Source organism: Xiphias gladius, chromosome 2 (assembly GCF_016859285.1).
Source record: "Xiphias gladius isolate SHS-SW01 ecotype Sanya breed wild chromosome 2, ASM1685928v1, whole genome shotgun sequence".
In the NCBI taxonomy this organism is placed as follows: Eukaryota; Metazoa; Chordata; class Actinopteri; order Istiophoriformes; family Xiphiidae; genus Xiphias; species Xiphias gladius.
In genome coordinates this window covers 17,371,977-17,395,003 of record NC_053401.1, presented here as the reverse complement: position 1 = coordinate 17,395,003, position 23,027 = coordinate 17,371,977, and the positions used below count along the sequence as shown (strand labels likewise).

The 23,027-nt window shown below is 38.6% G+C and overlaps 1 protein-coding gene and 1 pseudogene across 3 annotated transcripts; one reads left to right on the top strand and one right to left on the bottom strand.

The window, feature by feature from the left end:
• Positions 1–297: 297 nt before the first annotated feature.
• Positions 298–8,573, top strand: nfyba (nuclear transcription factor Y, beta a). 3 transcript variants are annotated; one of them, XM_040150560.1, is made up of 7 exons: positions 298–429; positions 2,852–2,945; positions 3,032–3,162; positions 4,558–4,755; positions 7,626–7,704; positions 7,845–7,924; positions 8,041–8,573. In XM_040150560.1, the coding sequence occupies exons 2-7, from the start codon at positions 2,852–2,854 to the stop codon at positions 8,071–8,073; spliced, it is 615 nt and encodes a 204-aa protein (XP_040006494.1). In that variant the 5' UTR covers positions 298–429; the 3' UTR covers positions 8,074–8,573. The 3 variants fall into 3 exon arrangements, with proteins under 3 accessions (XP_040006494.1, XP_040006503.1, XP_040006513.1); XM_040150569.1 differs by lacking the exon at positions 298–429 and adding an exon at positions 443–731; XM_040150579.1 differs by lacking the exon at positions 298–429 and adding an exon at positions 775–930.
• A 1,268-nt stretch (positions 8,574–9,841) lies between these two features.
• On the bottom strand, positions 9,842–21,947 carry LOC120804005 (annotated as a pseudogene).
• Between the last annotated feature and the right edge of the window lie 1,080 nt (positions 21,948–23,027).

Sequence of the window (23,027 nt, the reverse complement as noted above, 5' to 3'; positions counted from 1 at the left end):
AGTTACCATAATGGCATGCTTAGAGGGGCTGAAACCATATGAACAAGTTGCTGTAAAAGTTTTCTTTTTTATTAAAGTTTTGAATATGAATACATGTTAGACGTGTAGTTTCTTCTCCCTCTGTAATTTCAGAATGTAGTGAAGCTGTGCTTGGCCTTAAATGTAACACTAAAACAATAGCTAAAATACATAATTGGAAACACTTTTTTTTTTAATTGTCTAACACATTCGATATCTTCCCACTGATGGTGGGACTATACACCTGTGGGTTTTGAATTTGTGAATAGTCCCTGAACGCAACGCGGCCCCTTGTAGTCCGCAGGCGTCAGTGCAGCTGCGGCTCCGCTCTGGGACTGGTCCTTTCGCAGCCATTTTCTGTCCAACCAAACAGCCGTCTCAGGGAGGTAACCAACCAGGGCTTCATTGCAGGTTTGTGCCCGGCTCCGGCCAATGATTGCTAACCGATTTCTCGTTAGCTCGAATGGAAATGTCCGTCTCTGTCTGATTTTTTTATTTGTTGTCTGAGTGAATGAGGGCTGCTCATCAGGAAGTATCCAGCGGGTGAAACTTAAAAAAAGAAGTGTTTATCATTTCGGCCTCGGCCACGTCTTGCTCTGCTCCGTACGACAAAGAACAGGCCGGCGCGGTCTGTGTAGGCGCTAGCTGCAGTGGATTTACAGTGAGAATATGCTCGAGGGCCATTATGTACCTGAACAGGTTAACTACAGAAGGTAACATCCCACTGGGCAGCCTCCTTTAACTGTGCTCAACTCATTAAGCTAGTTTCATGGAGACCAATGGACTGGCTAGTTAGCTGAACATGTCACATATGCGCGCCTGACATCTGCTAGTCTAGTTAGCACACGATAGCTAAACAAAGATCGGTGTATTTAACGTTTGGCTAACAGAGTGATTACCGGAGTATATCACGTAAGTTTTTGTGCTAACCTCACTAACACAACCAGTTAGCAGTCCCAGTGTCGTGTAGGAGCCCGTAAACACATTTACCATGTAACCTTCTGAACTGGTTTATATGGAGGGAGTGTACACCTCTGAAAATATGTCCGACCTGTAAAATAGGCTGCACAACTAGCTGGTAATTTTAAAATAGAAACGTGTAACGATAATGACCTGAATGCAACACCATGCCAGTGAGCTGACGAATTAGCTGGTAGGTAGTGCCTTACGTTAACAAACACAGACAAAGCAAAATACATATTTGGATCATTTTTAACGGATAACTGCTCCACGAAGCTGAAAATAGATATACCTGCAACCAACTAGTAGACGTGTACGTTGACATGTCAGACATTTTTAAGTTCTTATTCCTAAATGAAATTACTGTAAGAACAACCTGAAGTTCCTCCAGCAATTTTTCATGGCCATGTGTTCAATATGGAAAGCCCCATGTTGTCTATTACATGCCCATCACATTGGTCATGCCTGATATGATAATGGGACTCTGCCTTTGTATGCAGAATTGATTTACCACAATTGTTGTGCATGACCAATTCAGTTCAAGTTTCCTGTGCTTTTTCTGCAGCTGTAGTTACTGAGGAACCTTATTAACATGGATGGATTATGACACAACAGGCCTCCAGGCTCCAAGCATCTTGAAGGAGTTGCCACAGTTCTTCTGTGGATTTAGGCTATCTCAGTGTCTCCTTTCTCTTCATGAAATCCTAGACTGTATTCATGATGTTGAAATCGGGGCTCTTTGGGGGCCAGCCAGTTTGTTAAAAAGTTTTCTTGGGTTCAGCAGTACCAGACAATTTCTCAAAGCAGAGATAATTGATTTCAATCCATGTGCATCGATATCAGTGTCAACATATATATAATGTGTTGTTATATTTTGATGTCGTTACTAAGTGATTCAGGTGCATATGACATTCAGACTTATCCATGCATCTAGAGTGACCACTATTTATCACATCTCACCCCCCAGCTCTATATACTAATGAACACGTACATCGATTCACTTTGCAAAGACCAAAGGTGTTGTTATTAACCGGCGGGATCAGCAATGGATTTCCCATGCCTAATCTGCCAGAAAGTAAAAGAAGAAGAATAGATCAAAACAATACAGACCGGGTCTGTTCCTTGGTGTGTTCCAGACAAACAGAATTGCCCAAGATGTTTGAAGCACTCCTAATAGATCTCTGTGGGCTTTATGACATTTTCAGAATTCATGGACAAAGCTAGCTTACACAGTTTGTACGACTTGTATTTGTTTACGAATGAGTATGTACATCCGCTTACACAGAGGATGTCAGTTCAGTAGGCGATCCTTCAGTGTGGCCCAGGACAATGTGAAGAATGTGGTCTGAGTGATTGGATCTCAAATGCATCCTCAGTATGTCTTGGGTGCATTCACAACTTTACTTAGAGCTGTCCACTTGTGATCGGGTTACCCGAGATGCATGTTAATGCCAGGTATAATAAAGGCCTAAATGGAAAGTCCCCGATCAAACGCAACCAGTTTAGGACAAAAAATAGGAGGCAATCAAATTATTATTTCAGCGCATCTTCTCAGAAGGAGCTTGTCAGCCACCCAGAACAGTTATTTTCTGGACTTTCTGCTGTACTTCTTGTCTCAGATGATCAGCCTGTCAGGCCTTTCAAAAGGTTGAATCTGCTACACAGCTACACAGAAAAACTACGAGCTTTCCTTATATGTTTCATTTTAAGGTTCTGAGTTTAGCAAAACAGTTTGTCATTGAGAGAAGCCTGGTAAAAACCTATCAACTCAAACTTTCAGTGTGATTCCAAAGAGTGATTCTGAGATTTTTGGTGCACTCAGGCTATGCAGATATACTGAGGTCAGTTTGTATGATGTGTGTTTGTGTTACAGATGGACGGAGACAGCTCGACCACAGACGCTTCCCAGCTGGGCATCACCGGAGAGTACATGGCATCCAGTCACTACGTTCTCCAGTCTCAAGATGGTGAGGATCAAACAGAGTGTAGCTGGTCTGAAAACAACCATCAGTGTATACAATGAAGAGCTGCTGACTCTGTTTGTTTTCTGTAGATGATGCAGAGGAGAATCTGAATGACCATGAAGACAGTGGAGTCAAAGAGAACTACAGGGAGCAGGACATCTATCTTCCTATTGCCAACGTGGCTCGCATCATGAAGAATGCGGTTCCTCAGACTGGAAAGGTTTGTGAGGCAGAAAAAGGAAGGAGTGAAGTACTCAGTTTTATTATGAATATTTTATAGTATCTTTTTTGTAGGTTAGCCGAGGTGTGATAGGAAATCAGTGCATCACAGAGAGACCGATCATCTTTGTTTAAAAATTGTGATTGTGTCTGGAGTGGATATTGTTGAATTTCGGCTTTGAATCTTTATCTTTTTAAGAACTGGGCCTCATGCAAGAACAAGTAGGAAGAACAGATTTGTTATTAAGTGGCACATACAAATCTTAGGAGATTTTCTTCTACTTCGTCTACTTAGAATTTCTCTGAGGTGTGAAGAGAGTGATCCAGACCTGTTGTGCGGGTCATGTACAGATAGTCTGACTCTCCACAAGGAAAACACTCTTGTTTCCTTAAAATGAACGATATAACTAAAATAAAACATAACTGTGGCAACCTTTTTGGTTTATTTTTTGCTTTTGTTTATTTGATCGGATAATTTTGGCACAGGAATTACAGTTCAGTAATCATTGGTAAATTATCTCCCTCTTCTCACTGCCTCAGGGTCTTTCTGCAGGTTTCTGTCCAGTATTTTTTTTCTGTCTGGCAGTGAAACATCACCTACTGTAGGATACAGTGTATCTCCAGACTGTAACATGCTCTTGTTCGCTTCTCGTATTAGTCGTGGACCACTTTGCTTTAGAAATATGTTTTTTAGTATCTAACTTCATGATAATTTTTTATGTTTCTTTTTGCTGATTTCTAGCAGCAGACTTGAAGCTCTGCAGTGTGAAGTTCTTCTCTTTACTCTTTGGTAATGTTTTGTGAATTAAACTTTCTCACAAGTAGAGCAGAACAGGCGGCCTTATGTAGCAATTTGTGGGCACAGATTGTGCTAGTGATCATATCTCACGAACTCACACCTCCCAATAAAGAGGAGCCATTTACCAAGTTAAAATGAGCAATTTACCACACATTTATTCAGTTAAAGGTGTTGGTGAATGCGCTTTGGATGAAAATATGAAAAAGTCGTTGCATTGGGTCAATTTTTTTCTCAAAATAGCAGCAAATACAAACTTTTTTTTTTAATTCACTAAGTAAATAATGTGGTACAGATGCGACCCCAAGGTAAACTTGGAAAAAATGTATGTATTTATTTATTTATGATTACAGTTCTCACTATTACACCTACAGCTGACTATTACACCTAAACATGACAAATTGAAGTCAGTTATAAACAGTATACTGTTTAAAAAAAGATTTTTGCTTTGGCCTCATGGAAACATAACAAGCTCTTTTTTTATTGCCAAAGGCCAGAGGCTATTTATCCCAAGACAGCCTTCCTTCTTCCTGTAATGTTTGTGGTTTTTTTTTGGTTGTTTTTTTGTTTTGTTTGTTTGTTTGTTTGTTTTTCCCACAGATTGCGAAAGATGCCAAGGAGTGTGTGCAGGAGTGCGTGAGCGAGTTCATTAGCTTCATCACATCAGAGGCGAGCGAGCGCTGCCACCAGGAGAAGAGGAAGACCATAAATGGGGAGGACATCCTGTTTGCCATGTCCACGCTGGGCTTCGATATGTACGTGGAGCCACTGAAGCTGTACCTGCAGAAATTCAGAGAGGTGAGAAACAAAGTGGGGCGCAAGTGGCCACATAAGCAAGGAGTGCAACGGTATGATAATACTTGCCTTACTCAAAATGTGACAGCAACTTAATTAAGCTGTAAACTCTTAAACTTTGATCTCTCTGTCATGTGTCAATTATGGTTTACTGCTCAGCTAATCTATTTGCAAGTTTGGCAACAGCACTCTTACATCAGAGTGGGCTTAGATGAAGCGTTAGCAGATTGATTTGATACTTTTCAGTCCAATAATTGCTCAAAAATCATCCACAACTGTAAAAATCTGGTCAAAAATTGTAAATGTAAAAAGCTAGATAAGTAAAAGATTCAGCATAAAATTTTAATATTTGAAACAATGCTGAATTGATCTTGACCAGCCCAACTCATCAGTCTGACCACTAACATTTTTTTGCCTCTTGTGATTAAAAGCACTCAAACTGGGCAGAAAAACTGACAACACTACAGACAGAACATGAAGCTGATGGGTTGCCATATGTGTTGGGAATTGTCTAAAGTAGTTGAAAAATGAAATTATTGAAATATTTGGGGAGGGGGGGGGGGCAAGCAGAAAACACTGTTCAGAAATGCTGTTTTTTAAATTCTTATACTGAAAGTGGTTTTTATGAGTAGATTGTATTCTGTGAAGACATAGTGTCTGAATTATTTTATTTCTAAATTCTTTAACACCGTGCATTTTAGATGTAGTTATATGTGGTTATAGAGTAATCCTGAGGCACCGTCAAAGGGTTGTGTGTCATGAATCCAACAAATGGAGCCTGAATTATTCTTCTCCATAAAGCCAACTCAGAGCTAATGAGATCAGACTAAGTCAAGTCTGGTTTATTTCATGACTTTGAAACACAGATTTGATTCATTCAGCACTAATTACATAATTTCCCTCAATCATTGTCAAAATCTGCAATCAAGAGATGCCTGCACTGGTAACACTCAAAAAACAGAAAGGCCAGATTAGACTAAAACATGTTTTTTAAAAAAAAAAAAAAAAAAAAAGCCTTCTTGGCTCTGGAACAAGATTCTTTGGACAGATGAAACCAAGATTAACTTGTACCAGAATGATGGGAAGAGAAGAGTATGGAGAAGGAAAGGAATGGCTCATGATCCAAAGCATACCGCGTCATCTGTGAAACATGATAGAAGTAGCAGGATGAATTCTGGAGTGTGTGTGTATATATGTATGTGTGTATATATGTATATGTGTGTGTGTGTGTATATATGTATATATGTATATATGTATGTATATATATATATATATATATATATATATATATATATATATATATATATATATATTCACAAATATGACCTTCATGGAGGAGTCATCAGAAGAAAACTTTTTCTGCGTCCTCACCACAAAATCAGCATCAGAAGTTTTCAAAAGAACATCTAAACAAGGCTCATGCATTTTGGAAACAAGTCCTGTGGTGTGAAGCAGTTTAAATAGAACTTTTTGCCCCAATCAGCAAAGGAGGAAAAAGGGTGCAGAATTTCATGAAAAAAGCTTCTCTCCACCTCTCAAAAGCATGGGGGTGGATCGACCTTGCTTTGGGCTTGTGTTGCAGCCAGTGGCACAGGGAACATTTTACTGGTAGAGGGAAAATGGATTCAATTAAATACCAGCAAATTCTGGAAGCAAACATCACACTGTCTAAAAAAGCTAAAGATGAAGAGGGTGGCTTCTACAACAGGATAACGATCCTAAACACACCTCAAAATCCACAATGGACAACCTTAAGAGGTGCAAACTGAAGGTTTTGCCATGACTGTCAAAGCCCCCCCCCCCAAACATAATTGGAAGACCCGGGATAGACCTCAAAAGAGCAGTGCATGCAATACAGCCCAAGAATCTCACAGAACTAGAAGCCTTTTGCAAGAAATGGGCGACGAATGGGCAAAAATCCCCCAAACAAGATTTGAAGACTCTTATTTGGTTATAAAAAGCGGCAAGTGTCATAGCTTATAAAGTACTGATTATGTAGGGTGCCAAACTTTTATTTCAAGCTCTTTTCCTTTTTTCGCAACTGTAAAAGATCAGCCATAACATTAAAACCAGTAGATGATTTCAATGCTGTGACTGATCAGTGTATAACCTCCTCCATATGGTGAAAACATTGTTTAAACACGTTCAGACTTTCTTCCTGCCACTTTCTGCATTTTTTCACAATATATTTCTGGATCTGTATTTGGGGGTTTTTTGTTCGTTTTTACGTATATATTGATGTTTAAAGAGAAGAAATTGTGAATGTTTTAGTGTGAGGTTATGGCCATGAGTACAAGTTGTTTGTTGGATTTATTTTAAGTGTAGTGCATTTACAAACATGGTGACTAGGATACTGTGCAGTTCTTTAGAGTAAAAAATAATACGAGCTAAGTTTTCAAATGAGCAGTAATTGCTGCCTGTGTCTCAATGTGATAAATTTGATACAAACTGTATACTGACTAATGTTCACAGTGCAGCAGTAAAGAGGAACTTTCAGGGAGGAACTCTGGATTAAACTCTGTGTTTCAGTCTGTCTGACACAAACTCAGGTTCAGCCTGAACAGGAAGCTAAGGCTGAAAACTAACCTGACCTAGTCTCCATGGTAACTGAAGTCAGACATATTTGAACCTCCTTTATGAAGCAGAATTTTCTGAAAATAAATCTGGTTTAAGGTATACTCTGGCTTTATCAAACACACCTCACATTGGCTCATGTTTCTTCATCATCATCTGGTTTCAAGGTTTCTACATGTGACTGCAAAAGCCTGAAAATGGAATCAGTTTGTTACCAAATGACACCATGTCCTTGTGTAGTTCTACATGTTGCTGGGCTCACATGTGTAATACTTTTTGCTTCTCTGGTGTTTTTCCAGGCGATGAAAGGGGAGAAGGGGATGCCTGGGGTGGCAGTGGGAGAAAGCCTGGGGGAGGATCTCACAGATGATAGCTTCAGTAAGTAGAACTACTTAGCATTAATGGTGAATATTTAAAAAAATGTCCTTCAGTTTGTTCAGTTTGTCTCTTTCAATGGCGTCAATCTGTTCTGTGTTTTAATTTCAATCTCATTAACATACATTTTCTCCCCTCATCAGCAAATCCACTGCCAGGTGGGATTATCACAGCAGACGGACAGCAGCAGAACGTCATGGTGTATACCACCTCATATCAACAGGTAACGCCCACTCTGAGGCAGCAGAAGCTCACAGCTGGGAGTGTTCCATTACTGATCTGGATGATTTAGAAAATAATACACACCATCTCCAACTGAACTGTGTGACTATGTTCCAGATTCCCACTGTACAACAGATCCAGTTTTCATGACAAGGGCTAACTCCGAGCCCGACCACAGCGGCTTCACACCGCGCCCGCACTCGTCTGATGACCTCTGACCCCACCACAGGGTAATGGTTACCAGATCAACAGGGAGAGAGGAGGGAGAGGCATCTGCACAAACCCTCATGTACAGAGAAATCAATACCTGTTGAGTAGAAAGTGTAGTTTCTAGTTATGAGGTACCAAATGTTTTGGAGTGTATCCAAAGCAGCTTGGGAATTTGAGGCTTAATTTTAAAGGCTAGACTTATTACATGTGTGTGTTACTGTGTTTGCTTTTATGCATTTTTTTCTTGTGGGGTTGGTGGTAGTAGGGGGAAGTGTTGTATTGGAAGCTTATTTTTGAAGGTCTTCTCTATTTGAACTGAGAGAAGCCATGTTACTGTCAAATCAGATCATGCAGCTCTTTTGTAACTTCACCCAATTTACCATGTGCTTTAATGTCATGTAAATCCTTTGAATAAAAGTCCAAGAGTGATGTTTAAACTTTTACCTTTCCATTTTTCACATAAAATAGCCCCCGTTTGCATAATTTCATACGCAGTAAACATTACTTTTAAGTACTGTACATTACTCTGTATACAGGTGGACAGGTGGACAAAACCGTGCTCCTTCAGTACAGTACACAATAAAAAAAACTAGCAGGTACAAAATAAAGGTAGACTTTTATAAAATACTTTGCTAATGGTACTTTAGGCCTTTTTCACAGTGCACATTTGTCTTGTCATAGTGGGAAAAACACAGATGTTACCAATGACCTTAACCATGGCTCTGTTCCGTTCACATCCCAGTAAACCAGGATGCTGTAACTCAAGCAACTCCATGGAATTCAACCATCATGTACTGTATTTGCTGATTTACACTTTTGGCCTTCCTCTTGTCAACATGTGAAAAAGGCCTGTTTTTAGTTGTAGGAAACTAAAGTGCAATGAATATTAACTGCAATCTTACATAATATTGTGAATCAGGTTATTTTGTACTGTAAAGTTGACAAATATTAATAAAATTGAATGAATTAAATAGTTTAAAAAATACCATTTGACAATGAAAATTCTAATATTGGATGGTTTTGGATTCCTATGACGGCACTCCTGTAAATTGTTAAGAATGCAGCAACATGGATGGTGATAAAATGACTTAGTCATAGACCTTTCTAGCAGAGGACATGTTGACAAGTCACAGTAAGAAGAGCACAGGTATAAATAATGAATGATGGCTGAGTTCCATTTAGCTGTTTCAGTTGCAGGGTCCTCCTATTGTTGATGGTGGCTCACTGTCATGGCTTACTGGGACGTGAACAGAACAGAGCCATGGTCACTTATTTTAACACGTCAAAATGTTACACCTGTTACACACTGGATTCTGAACGGATCATAGATGGTGGTGCCTTTGAAACGTACCAGCTTTTTTTTTTTCTTCTTGACAGTAGGAGGGCACTTTGTGAGAAAATTTTTCTCAGTGAACAGTTGACAACAAAGCCCGTGGTTTATCGTGATTAACTATCATGTTTTGAGATAGAAATTGCTTTGAAAGGAATTCTGCACCACTTGCAACTCAAGAAATGCAGTCTAGCTCAAGCATGCATATCTGTGAGCAATGGCTTATAGCTCCAAACCGCAGCAAAAAGTACAAAACTATCTGGATGCAGAGGTCACCCTCCAGGTACAGAACAGGAAGTCTCAATGTCTATTAGTTTTAACCACCCTTTCATGTCCGTTATGAGGTGTGTCTGACCTGACCACAGAGTGCCGCAGCTCCTAGACCTTCTCTAGAGGAATGGTGGTCTTCAGATGACACAGAAATTGCGGAGCCTGGCAGGCAGCCAGCAGCTCTATGGCCAGCACTGCAGGACAGAACCAGAGGTTAACATGGAGTCAAAGGAATATACTGTTGATCTGAGAGGACATAAATTCTTAGTCTGGTGGTGTGTTAACCTTGCTCCACATGCTCCACTACTTTTAGGGCTAGACACATGGTCCTTTGTCGATGCACTGGTGGACAGGGAGTCAACTGCCAAATTAACTGACATCCACTATCTCTGTTCCTTATTTAATAGAACAGACACGTTACTTTTAATTTTTGATTTAACATATTAATAACTAGTATCGCAGAGCCTTGGCGCATGCCTCCGCCAAGGCCAAACAATCCCACACATCTTTCTAGCTCTTATAATAGAAAAATTAAAGAAAAAAGGAAGTAGTCTGATAACAAAATTAATTTATTTGTCATAAAACATAGTAAGTGCAACTCTGAATCTGAACCAAATGGAACAAACTCATAGATTTCAACACTGTAAATATGTCAGATTTTTTTTTTTTTTTTTTTTTTTACATTAAGATCCATACATCATTTCCTGAGAAATTTACAAAAATGTTGAAAAATGCCTGATCCTGCAATGTTAAGGAAAGTTAAAAACTCCTGGATCCACCCTTTTAACCGGATCAGAGTCATAATTTTATGGGTTCCTCAGTTGCCCATGCTCCATCCCTCCACCATTTTTGGTGCAAATCGGTTGTAACAAACTGGTTGAAAACATAAGCTCCTTGTCGGAGGCAATAATATAACAAATGAAAATGGCTTGGACAAAAATATTGGGACCCTTAACCTAATATTTTATACCACATAATTTGGAAGGAAACACTGTAATCAAGCACTTCTTGTTAATGAGACTTCTGCACTTATCAGCTGGTAGTTTGGCCAACTGTTCTTGATCAAACTGCTCCAGTTCTTTCAGGTTTTGCTCTTTCCATAGATGTTTAATCTGATCAGGATCAGGACTTATAGCAGTACACTTCAGACAATCCAGTGTTTTCTTCTCATCCATTCTAGGCTACTTTTACATGTCTTTTTTGGGTCATTATCCTGCTGGAGGAGCCATGACATGTGCCTGAGGCAAAGTGGGGATGCTTTTCTTTGAAAGCTTAATTTTTTCTTCTGTAAATGTAGAGCTGATGTGACCAAAAAGCTCTAGTTTTGTTTCATCTGTCAAGAGGACATTCTCCCAGAAGCACTGTGGCTTGTCAACATGCATTTGAGCAAACTCCAGTCAGGCTGTTTTATTTTTCTCTATCAAAAGTGGAGTCTTGCTGGGTCTTCTTCCACGAACCCCGCTTTCATTCAGAAAGTGACGTATAGTGTGACCAGACACTGTTGTACCTTGATCTTGGAGGTTAGCTTGTAATTGTTTTGAAAGTTTTCTTGGTTTTCTTGGTTCCTTTTTCCTCCAGTCTGTTCAGTTTGGGTGTGTGTGTGTGTGTATATATATATATATATATATATATATATATACATACATACATACATATATATACATATATATATATATATATATACATATACATACATATACCAATTCCAGCCTTGCTGAAGCACCCCCAGACCATCCCCGATCCTCCACCAAATTTCACAGTGGGTGTGAGACACTGTGGCTTGTAGGCCTCTCCAGGTCTCTGTCTAACCATTAGACAACCAGGTGTTGGGCAAAGCTGAAAATTGGACTCATCAGAGAAGATGACCTTACTCCAGTCCTCTATGATCCAATCCTTATGGTCGTTTGCAAACCTCAGCCTTGCTCTTCTTTGCTTCTCATTGATGAAGGGCTTTTTTCTAGCTTTACACGACTTGAGCACTGCCCCTAGGAGCCTGTTTGGAACCGTTCTCGCCATGCACTTCACCCCAGCTGCCATTTGCCATTCTTTTTGTAGGTCACTTGATGTCATCCTACGGTTAATGAGTGACATTCGAATGAGTTGACGGTCATCCCCGTCAGTGGAGAGTTGGTTTTGCCTTCTGCCGGTCTGTAGCTTTGTTATCCCCAATGTCTGCTGCTTGACCTTGTTCTTATGAACCGCTGTCTTAGAAATTTTAAGGATGGAAACAACCTGACGCTCACTGTATTCCTCTGCCAGTAAAGCCAGAATTGAACCCTTCTTTTCCCCACTCACATCTTTTCTTTTGGCAAGGTCAATAGTTATTTTTTGATTCCAATTACTTTTGAGGTACTACTAGCACTGTTTTTGCCATCCAGCTGGTCCTATTGCAAGAGGATGGTGATGACCACAACTGCGGTTTTTATACTTTTCCTCCTAAATAACATTTGGTTCAGGTGATCACCTAATCAGTACGTCATAAATTAGAATGAGCTGTGCTTGTGTTGGAATTCAACAGACACTGGAATGGAATGGCTGTCATACGTGTAGAGATGCTGATTTCAGAAACATTTGCAATGGTCTCTTAATTTTTTCCAGAGCTGTATTCAGACCACACACTGCCCCTACGGATTGGAAACCCAGTGTGATATCTGAAATAAAATCTTTTCCCTGATTTTTTGAGTGCATTCCTTCCATAATATTGCCAACCTAGAGAAGAATTTCCTGAGGTCTCCTTCTTCCACATTTGTGATTACAACTTTTCTTCTAACGCCAGCATGAGGTTGCCATTTTTGGTTTTCATTAAAATATTACGAAAACTATTGAATCAATTGCTATGAAATTTGGTTCAGACATTTGCCACATTTGGTTTCAATTCAAATGTAGCCAACATTTTCACCCAATTTCCAGAAACAAATGTGAGTGTTGTCTACTTTCCTTCAGTGGGAATATGAGCTGATTGGTTGATGGAGATAAACAGCAGGTGGAGCTAATTCTCTATTGGGTGCCATCAAACCACTGCAGACACAATGAGATGAGGTCATTAAAGAGCTCCAGTCAAATCTCAAACAAAGGAAAACCATGGGGAAAGCATGATGAAAATCTGAAATTTCTGTTTGTTTCATTTATTAATATGGGGAATGTTCCAGTCTCCTCATCACTTCACACAGATCAGATGTGTTCCTATCATCGCTTCAAGTGACGAGTGACTTTTAAGTCACATGCTTCATATACATCAAGAATTATTAACTAAGTCTGTTTCCACTGCACTTTGTCAAATTTTGCTTTCATCAATACATCAACTATTCCACCTCAGTCAAGCATAAAACCTTTTTGCAATATTTAGATTTTTTTTCCAAAATTTCCGCTCAGGTTTTCTTATGTTTAAATTGAATATTTTCATTAAAAAATATGGATGGTAATGCAATCTTTTCATTGGCCCCACAGATGCACTAGAAAAACTTGGGTGATCCATTAACCTCTCATCTGGCGCCATCTTCAGCTCAACAGTTTAATTTTACCACCAAATACCCGCAAAACTAATGACGTTCCCATCAGTTTCAGCCCTAGTTTGTCTTAAGTGCCAATTAGGAAATGTTAGAATGCTAACATGCTAAACTAAGATGGCGAATATGGTAAACATTTTATCTGCTAAAGTTCACTGTGTTAGCGTTGTCATTGTTAGTGTTAGGTTTAAATTTATATCAAACAACACACACAAAAGAGTGAAGACCCGTGAATGAATTTCTTACTCGCGAGGAGAACGGACAGAGACTTGCCTAGTTACAATCTCCAACCCGCTCTAAGTTCGTCTCTGCCGTTGCCTTGCTTTTTTTTAAGATCAGGGCGTGCACAGTCTGCAGCGCTAAAACATAAATCACATTGTATATGTTAACAAAGTGTTTCTTTATATGGTGATATGGTATCTTCTCCGGACGTTTGGTTCCAGACAGTGGTGTTAAGGACGGGACGAGGAACTGTTCTCTCGTGTCCGCTGATGTTTCCTGTAGAAGAGAACATCTCTGCACAACACTTCTATTCTCACAATCTAAGGCATGAGGGGCCTTTTACGTTGTAGTTTAATCATAGATGGACAATACAAATGTGTCATAACTATGTACAATTTTACTCTATCAGTTAGCATGACGTTTAGCATTTAACTCAAAGCACCACTATGCAGCCATATTAAAACTTACAGTCACTAGCATGGCTGCAGACTCTTGGTCTTGTTATTTTCTTTCTTTTTCAGTTAGTTTGAAAACTGTTTATTTGTGAGCTGTGTCAAAAAATGCAACCTCCAAATACACACTTTGACGAAAAATAAAGATGGCTAAATGTCCACAGAGATGGGGTTTGTATCTGAAGCAGTTTACGTTGATTTTCTTATACCCAAAATAGTAAACAGAAACCAGGCAGTATAAAAAAACAAATTCAAAAAAAAAAACTATGGCATGTTTGGAAAAGTTTTGACAGTAATTTCAAATGACATCTAAAGTTTTGCATGACGACAGCAATATCTTCTAGAAATACAGGCAAACTTAAAGTTGCAGCAGTGCAGTGTGTGATCATGAATCCAGAATTTAACCCTGCGACCTTGACAAGGAAGGCAGGCAGTTCACTGAGGACTGGGTTCAGCAGCCTCTCAATCCTCCTCACACTTATACTGGCCATCTCATGCATGCCTGTTGCCAGGTACTCGAGGGCCTGGAACAGCACAGTCACAACCAATGTTCAACCCAAAACATTTACTTAAGAGGACAAAAGCATTACAAGCCAAATTGGAACAGGGTGGTATTTATCTGATGTCCAGAAGTGAAGTTTTTAACTTTTGGAAATCACCAGCCTCTTCCACTGTGTTATTTACTGAGCATACACTTGGTGCCCTGCTAGAGCTGCCAGCAGGGTATGAAATGCGGCCAGACTAAGACCCAATTTACAAGCAATTAGCTGCTGACTGTTACACATGTCCTCTCCTCACAAACTGTTTGCCAAGCCAAACACAATCACCCAGACAGAGTAGGAGGAGATGGAAAGATAGAAGATGATAAAGGATCTCATTAGTTAGTGCAGTGTGACTTTACCTTGGCAGGATACTCTCCATGGAGAATCCTACCAGAGGTTACCTCTCCAGTATCTGTTAATGCCAGCTGGCAATAAGTTGAGGATTCATCAAGTTCTACAGTCAGTTTTTTTGTAGTTTGCGAAACACTCCCACATTTGTACTACATATTCCGTCCATCCATTAGCTATACAGCTTAACCTTTGATTGTCGTGGGGGACTGGAGCCAATACCAGCTGACACTGGTCGAGAAGTGGGATACAACCTGGACAGGCCGCCGATCTATCACAGGGCGGACATATAACGACAAACAACCAGTCAAGCGCACATTCACACCTAGAAGCACTTTAGAATTGTCAATGAACTTAATCTGCATATTTTTGGACTGTGGTAGGAAGCCGGAGGAGGGAAATACCCTGTTTCATACTGTACCTTAAATTAGATATGTCAGGAACAAGGAGCTTTAAGGAAGAAAACAAGTCAGTTTTATCCTTAATAGACTGAAGATAAAACTTAAACATTTTACCCCTATAAATCAATAATTACAGTACTCATTAAAGGGGTTTTAACGTCAGACTGTCATCGAAATTAGTATGTTAAGTGAAGTTAAATTAAGTGATTGAATGCAGCATATGTTGAATATTTATGCAGGTAAAGAAACCCTTGAGATTATTCTGATGGTATACACTTTATTTTATAAAAAAATTAGATAATCCTGGTATACATTGCTGCAGTCCATGTGTTGCTTCCAGCCCTTGTTCTCAGTGGGCTGAGGATTTTCAGATGTTGTGGACAAAGCCAGCTTACACAATTTGTACAGCTCTCATGTGTTTGCAAATTAGTACGTACATTCGCTTACGCAGAGGACGTCAGTTGAGCAGATGGTCCATCAGTGTGGCCCAGTACACATTCGCATACACACTGCTAAAGGAATTAGGCCATATGCGGCCCAGACCACCTCCGAATGTGGTCTGAGCAATTGGATATCAATTTGTCCTCAATGCATCTTTGGTTTGCATTCCACCTGTACTTAGAGCTGTCCACTTGTGATTGGATTACGCTAAACACATATTAACGCCGGCTACAAACATGGCCAGTGTCTCCAGGCTGGACCTGTATAGGGTTCTTTTCCTAATTTTGAGACTACCACTGGAGGGCGCCAAAGTCAGAAATTTCTAAACTATACACAGAGGCTTTAAGGCACCCTTGATTTTGGGTATTTCTGTGAAAAAGTCTATAAGGTTAAAGATAATTAAAGTTGAACATAGTTCAACTTTCTGAGAAATATGCTTATTTGCTTCTTGCTGAGATAGATGACAGGATTGATACCACTGTCATGTCTGTCCATTGAAAGACAATGAAAGCAGCTGTTTGTCTTAGCTTAGCATAAAGACTGTAAAAAGGGAAACAGGTAACCTTGCTTTGTCCAAAGATAATAAAATCTGCCAATCAGCACCCTTAAAGCTCACTGATTAACACACTACATCGTTCTGGAGTTATGAAGTTGTCTAATAACCTCATTTTAATGACAAGAATCCAGGAAGTCACTGCTCCTGGCCAAGAAATAGCACATAACCCTCTGTAAAATCACATTTTTCTTTAGACTTTGGGTTTTGTACAGATAAAAAAAATTATTAAACAAGTAGTAACCAGCCGCCGGTGCTAGCTTCACGATGAAAACTTAAATCAAATAGGCTTTAAGCATCATTTAGGCCTGCAATGAAATATTATTTTCAGTAACAGTTAATCTTATGACTGTGTTCTTGATTCATTGATCTAGAAAATGTCATAAAATAGTGAACATTGCCTGCTATAATTTCCTAAATCCCAAAATGAAGTATTTAAATTGCTTGTTCAATTTGATCAACAGTCCAAAATCCTAAAACATTCCATTTACAGTCAGATATGATAAAAAAAAACAGCAGCAAATCATGACATTTTAAAAGCTTTAACCAACAGAGGGTTTTGAATTATTTCTTGAAAAATTACTTAAACAATTAATTGATTCATTTTTTGTTTATTGACTGATCAATTAATCAACTAATCAGTGCAGTTCTAAAATCACATAAAAATTGTATACAATGTAACTTGACAAATGAGACTTTGGACAGTAGGGAGTGACAGCTAATAGAGACAGAGTGGGGAAGATGAGCAGCTGTGTCTGGAGGATACTGGGTTGTCTGTGGCACTGTTCAGCTCAGTGGAAATCATCTTCTGGACAAACACAATTGTGTCCTTTACCACTCCGTGAACCTGCAACAAGCATAGACACTGGTAAATAAAAGTAATCTGTCTCCACACTAATTCCATCACTAATTGTTTGGAACTGACAGAAAAATAGTTGTGATTTCACATTTTTCAGTTTGTCATTCAGTCAAAGGCACAACACCGTTTCTGAGGAGCTGAAATGAAATGACATCTTCAAACTTTTCAAGTGTATACTATTTTTAACATACACACACATACACTATACCTGTGGGGTACAGTGCAGGGTGCAGGCATCCTGAACACATTTGCATGATCTATGACTCTCTACAGGAAGAACATCATTCGGAAATCAGAGAAAAGAAACTGGCAACTAACATGATTGCACAAGTCTGTTTTTAAAAAAACAGTGTAAAGTAAGACATACAATAACTGGACTTTGTGTCATTTTGTGTTTGTATTTTCAGCAGTGAATTCTTAAAAGCATGGGGTCGACATTCTGCTAGTTATGCAGGTCCCACCTGAGATCTGAGAAGAGAACATGTGAAACAAACGGTGAGCAAAGCCTCTCAGCCATCTCCATCTGACCAGGTTGAGGTCTCAATGCATGGATAGCTACAGCACAACAATTACATTATTTACCATAATTTTATGGTCTACAGTGTCTTCGTGTGTGCTGTGAATGTGAGTGATGAATTTTGCCACACACAGTATAACAGAAGACAGTAATTTACATAATAAAACCTGTATAAAGAAAGATATAAATGGGGAAAATAAACTGTTGTTATTGATATCACTCAAATGTCAAATAAAAGAGAGTGCACTGCTGGAAAATAGAGCAGAGTTCACATTTCTGGGATAAAAGAGGATATTTGTCAAATCTTTTCAACCTGTGCATATTGTCCTACTGATCAGTTGGCACATTTTGTGAAAGTAGTGAAGGAGTTGTCTACCTTGAGCATGGACTGAAAAGGCAGGTCTCCCTCCTTCAAGCGTTATTCATTTATTTTTGTCCACTTGGGGGCAGTGCAACAAGCTGTAACCACCCTGTTTCTTTTTGATTTTGAAATTTCATTATTAGTTTACAAGACCCTGAATGGTTTAACACCTCCATACTTTGCTGACTGTCTCTCTCTCACTGAAAAGAACGAGTTGTGGGGAGGCAGCCTTCTCTTATTATGGACTAAAGCTGTGGAACAGCCCACCCAGAAATATCTGACATGCAACTTCTCTGAATACCTTTAAGGAGCATCTTCAGAACTTTAAATCTTGCATTTAAATAGACTGTTTAAAATTCTATTGCCTTGCCTAATTTATCGAATCTCACTGATATATTTTTTTTCTTTGTTTTGTTTTTACTGTTTTATTGTATTTTATTGTTGTTTGCAGCCTTTTAATTTGTTAATTTGTTTGTTTGGTTTTTTTTTGCACTTTTATGTAGAAGTACTTTGAGCCACATCTAATGTATGAAAGGTGATATACAAATACAAGTTTATTATCATTATTATAAAGTTTATATTGTAAAACAGTTTCCTATGTACACATATAGCAGACACAGAGCAACATTAGAATTCATTTGGAATGCTGTTTTCCAGCCACTTTATGAACATAAATCCAATGTTTACTCACCCTTGGGCTCTGGTTTGGTCTCCGCAAACTCCTGAGAAAAGATATCTGGCTCTTTAAATGCTGATGTTGTGCAGAAGTTAATGGTAAGGGAAGGAGTCCATACAGTACCACAATTGTCCTTGAAAATGTATTATAACTCTCTATAGAGTTATATAGAGAACTCTATGAGGGAAAATTGTGACAAAGCTTGTTATTCAACCTGCTGTCTATGTTTATTCTTTCAACTCCACTTAGTTATGACAAAGCAGTAACTTATCACTAACCAGGTTTCATCCAAATATTGCTCAAATTTGAACTGAATTTCCATAAAATGGTTAAAAGTAAAATGTCTTGTTTCCATCCACTCCTGTTGTATGAAAATGAGTTACCTGGTTGATGAGGATAAACAGGTAGTGAAGCTAATTCTTCAATCACTGCCATTAAACCATTGCAGAAGAAGAGGACACAATAAGATGAGGTCATTAAAAGAGCTGCCGTCCAAGCTCAAACGATGGACAACCATTTGGAAAACATGATGGAAATTTTTGTTTGTTTCATGTATTAATGTGAGGAAAGTTCCGGTCTCCTCATTACTAAACACAGATCTGAGATTTCCTCTCTTCATGTTTAGGTCACATGCTTCATATAAGTCAGCATTTATTCAAGTCTGTTTCACTTTGCAGTTTATCCACAAAACTACTTTTTTCACCTCAGACAAGCATAAGAGCTTTTTGCAATATTATACTCAGGTCAAAATTGAAATGTGAATTAAAACAGGTGGAAGGAAGTATACTTACTATAATTTTGATGACTTGGAACCAATGCAAAAAATTTCAAATTTAAAAATTATGACTATGAGGAACAAACTAGGTTAAGGACTTGTAGTAAGCAAACCTCCCTCCAAATGATTACTTATGTATAATTTCCAGTGAGTCAGATTTGGAAAACACATTCAGGAGCTAATTCCACTTACTTTACTTTCTAATTTTCTAATAACAGTTCTATTATTGCAGACCTCGGCTACTTTAATGTGTGGGTCAGTTGCCCAGCAAACTTCTACCAGCTTTGTTCAGAATGTCAAATAACGAAGAGAAAACGGCTCAATGCCATAACTAAAAAAACACAAGCTAACACTGAAATAATGTTATCTTATGCTATAGTAATAGTAGCACCGCCAATAATGGTAAACCGGCAGTAAAGATAACAGCAAATTAGCTTGTTAGCAGTATCCCCATAGCTCAGGTGAGTCTCACTGGCCAACTGATCAGCAGTTTGGATTGATTTTACCATTCATTGTCTTTTCTCTTCCAAATCAATTTGACTAATCTGTGGGTTTGTTTTCAGTCTGTATGAACCTTTCTTTTTAGCCCCTTTATATCTATTTTTGGCTATTTAACTAACTGCTGAAACCTTTGCGATGTTTTAGGACCTACCCTGGTGAGTAAATAACCAATAGAAAAGATAGCTAGAGCTCTGAAAATAAAACCTAAAGTGTAATAAACAGTAGTTTTCCTTTAAGAGTAAAGCCTACTAACCCCTTATTTTCAGCACAAGGGGTTTGAGCCCGAGACCCTCCAACATCTGTAAAAATAATACCCAACATGGACTTAATCAGTCATTGAATAAATCAATTAATCAGCAAATCAATCAGTCAATCAATAAATAAATCACCCATCTAAAGAAAATGGGCTTCTGGCTAGAAAAACGAGTACCACTTCCTAATTAGGCCCACTTTAAAAAGTGTTTATAAATTGTTACATATCACTTTATTAATAGCTGATAAATCATCAGACTTGTATTTTATTTGAAAATAAATAGCAGCTTAAAATTGGAACACAGCATAAAACAGATAGGAGGACAGGAGAGATCAAGAAGCCACAGGCTTATACCATGGACCTCCTCTAAACTTAAGAAGAAAAAACATACATAAAACATGAGTCAGCAAAATATGGAAAAACAATTGACAATTAGAAACACACAAAAGTATCAAAAGAGATGTGGGCAATATTTCTTTTACATGCATTATAAATAGTATTGCAATTATTTTCCAGCATTTTGTAATTTATTTGTAAAATCTTGATTTAATTTTTATGGATATGCTCCAGAGAACAGTAATTGAGTACTTTTAAAATACTCAAATTATGTTCACCATGATTAATCCAAAGAATGGTATCCCTAATCTACAGCAAATTGTTTTAATAAATATAATGAAAAACTAAAAATAATAGGTTTTGTTTGCTACACTCAATGATGGAGGACCCCAGAGAAGAACTGTCCTCTCTGGAGCTTTATCCAAACACAAAGCTCCTCTTTTCAAGGTTTATACCTTGAAGTCTGAATATCAAAGTGCAGTTGGTGCACTCGGCTCAAATTTATGAAGTACAATTTAATATGTGTTAGCCATGTGCACACATACTTTAATAACTGCTTACTGCTATTTGCCCAACCTTTATGTAAATGAAACTTTGTGTGTATGTATAGGAGATAGAGCAGGATGTCTCAACCAAGTTTAATCAGGATTGCTCAAAAAACAGCTTGGGTTATGGCCGGTTTCCTGGAAGCCCCTGCTCTTTGCAAAGAGTTTTGATCTGTTTTTGTACTGATCATGCCCATTTATAGTACAATTATTTGGTATAATTGGGTGTAATACCACCAAATACTGAAATGATGAAATATTACTTATTTTGTATTGAGCTGAAAAAAAAAAAATAGATGTTAGTACTGTTTTTCACATTATGCAAATTAGCTAAAAATCCATCATGGTGGCCTTTATTGTCCAAGAGGCTTTTTGTAGAGTATATTGAGTTAATTTCCAACTTAATAGGACTCACAGTGTGGGGGGTCCTGCCTTTAAAAATTTTTACTTTTGTGGTTGTTAATTATACCACCACCATCAGGCCGATTGGGACCATAATTTTTTGTGAAGCATTTGCACACCATTTCTAGTTTTGGTGCCAAGTTTTAATGTCTCAGGGTAGTTCCAGCTAACAGCAAATTGAGCAAAGGCATAAAATGGCATATAATGATGAATAAACCACATCAACATGCACCTATCAATTTGCAGGGGTTAAATGTGGGCCGGAAAGGGAAGGGCATTCCGGCACATTTGATTAATAAGTAAATAAATCTGATTGCCAGCTTCATACATAATAATGTGGGCTGGTAGTCTGTCAAAAAATCCATTAAGTTTTTACTGGCCCTGTCTGTCTCTTTACCAGCCCCTTCTGTTCGCCTGTCAATTGGGGTGCGCATAAGAGCTGCATGCTCTCCAAAATGGCATTTTTGGGCCATAATGACAGTACCACCATCTGGCCGATCAAACTTATGTTTCTTGCGAAGCATTTTCACAATTATTGGGCCAAGTTTCATGTTGCTAGCTCATTCCAGTTCACGCCAATTTAAGCAGCACCATAATGCAACAAATGAAAAAAAAATAAACCGGCACAAACTCAGTTTTCCAGTTGATTAACTTTTGAGTTGAGATTGTGAAAAATCCCTATCGCTCTTGTCTGTCCTCCTCTGTAACATGTCTTTTTGGCACTTCAAATGATCAAGAGTAGCCCATCCAAAGAACAGTTTGCAGACGACCCCCTGGAAATGACCAAATTTTAGCTGCTTCATAAAGTATGGCTTATTAGAGAGTCATACACAAATTACTTTGGAAGTGTAAGGAAACTCACAGTTTTGGCACTGGCCCAGCTGCTCTTTGGTAACCACATCCTGCCCTCCCTCATCAGGCCCAGGGTAAGGTGGGCCAGGGGGGGCTCAAGTCTCTACTTGCTCCCACCATGCCCTCTTCTGGTAGTACCCAGGATAAACAGGACACACACACACGTTTGTGCAGCAATCATATTAGGACATTGCATCCTTATTGGGGCCTTGCATTGACTTCCATTCATTGTGGACAGTCTAATCCTAACCCTAACATTAACTATAACCAATTTATGCCTAACCCCAGTCTCACTTTCCCCCTAACCTTAACCAGGACCTGAGAAATGAAATTTTGCCTCATTAGGACTAGGCTTTGGTGGTGTTTAGGACCCAAATAGATAACAAAAACGTGTACACAGACACACAGACACACACACACACACACACACACACACACACACACACACACACACACACACACACACACACCCTATATAGCCTTAGGCAGTACATAAACAGATAAGAAAAATCACTATACAAAATATCTCATTATAACACACTATAATATACTTGTAAGCTGTATGTGTGTATAATACATACAGCTTATGTATTTTGAAGTAACTGGTGTATGAATAATGAATAACTGACAATATACCACAGTAGCATTCCTATAAAACATGTCATTATATTTGATATGAATGATATTCATCAAATGTATTTATTCTATTGTATTTGTTTGTTATATTTATTAATGAACTGCTTATTATGAAT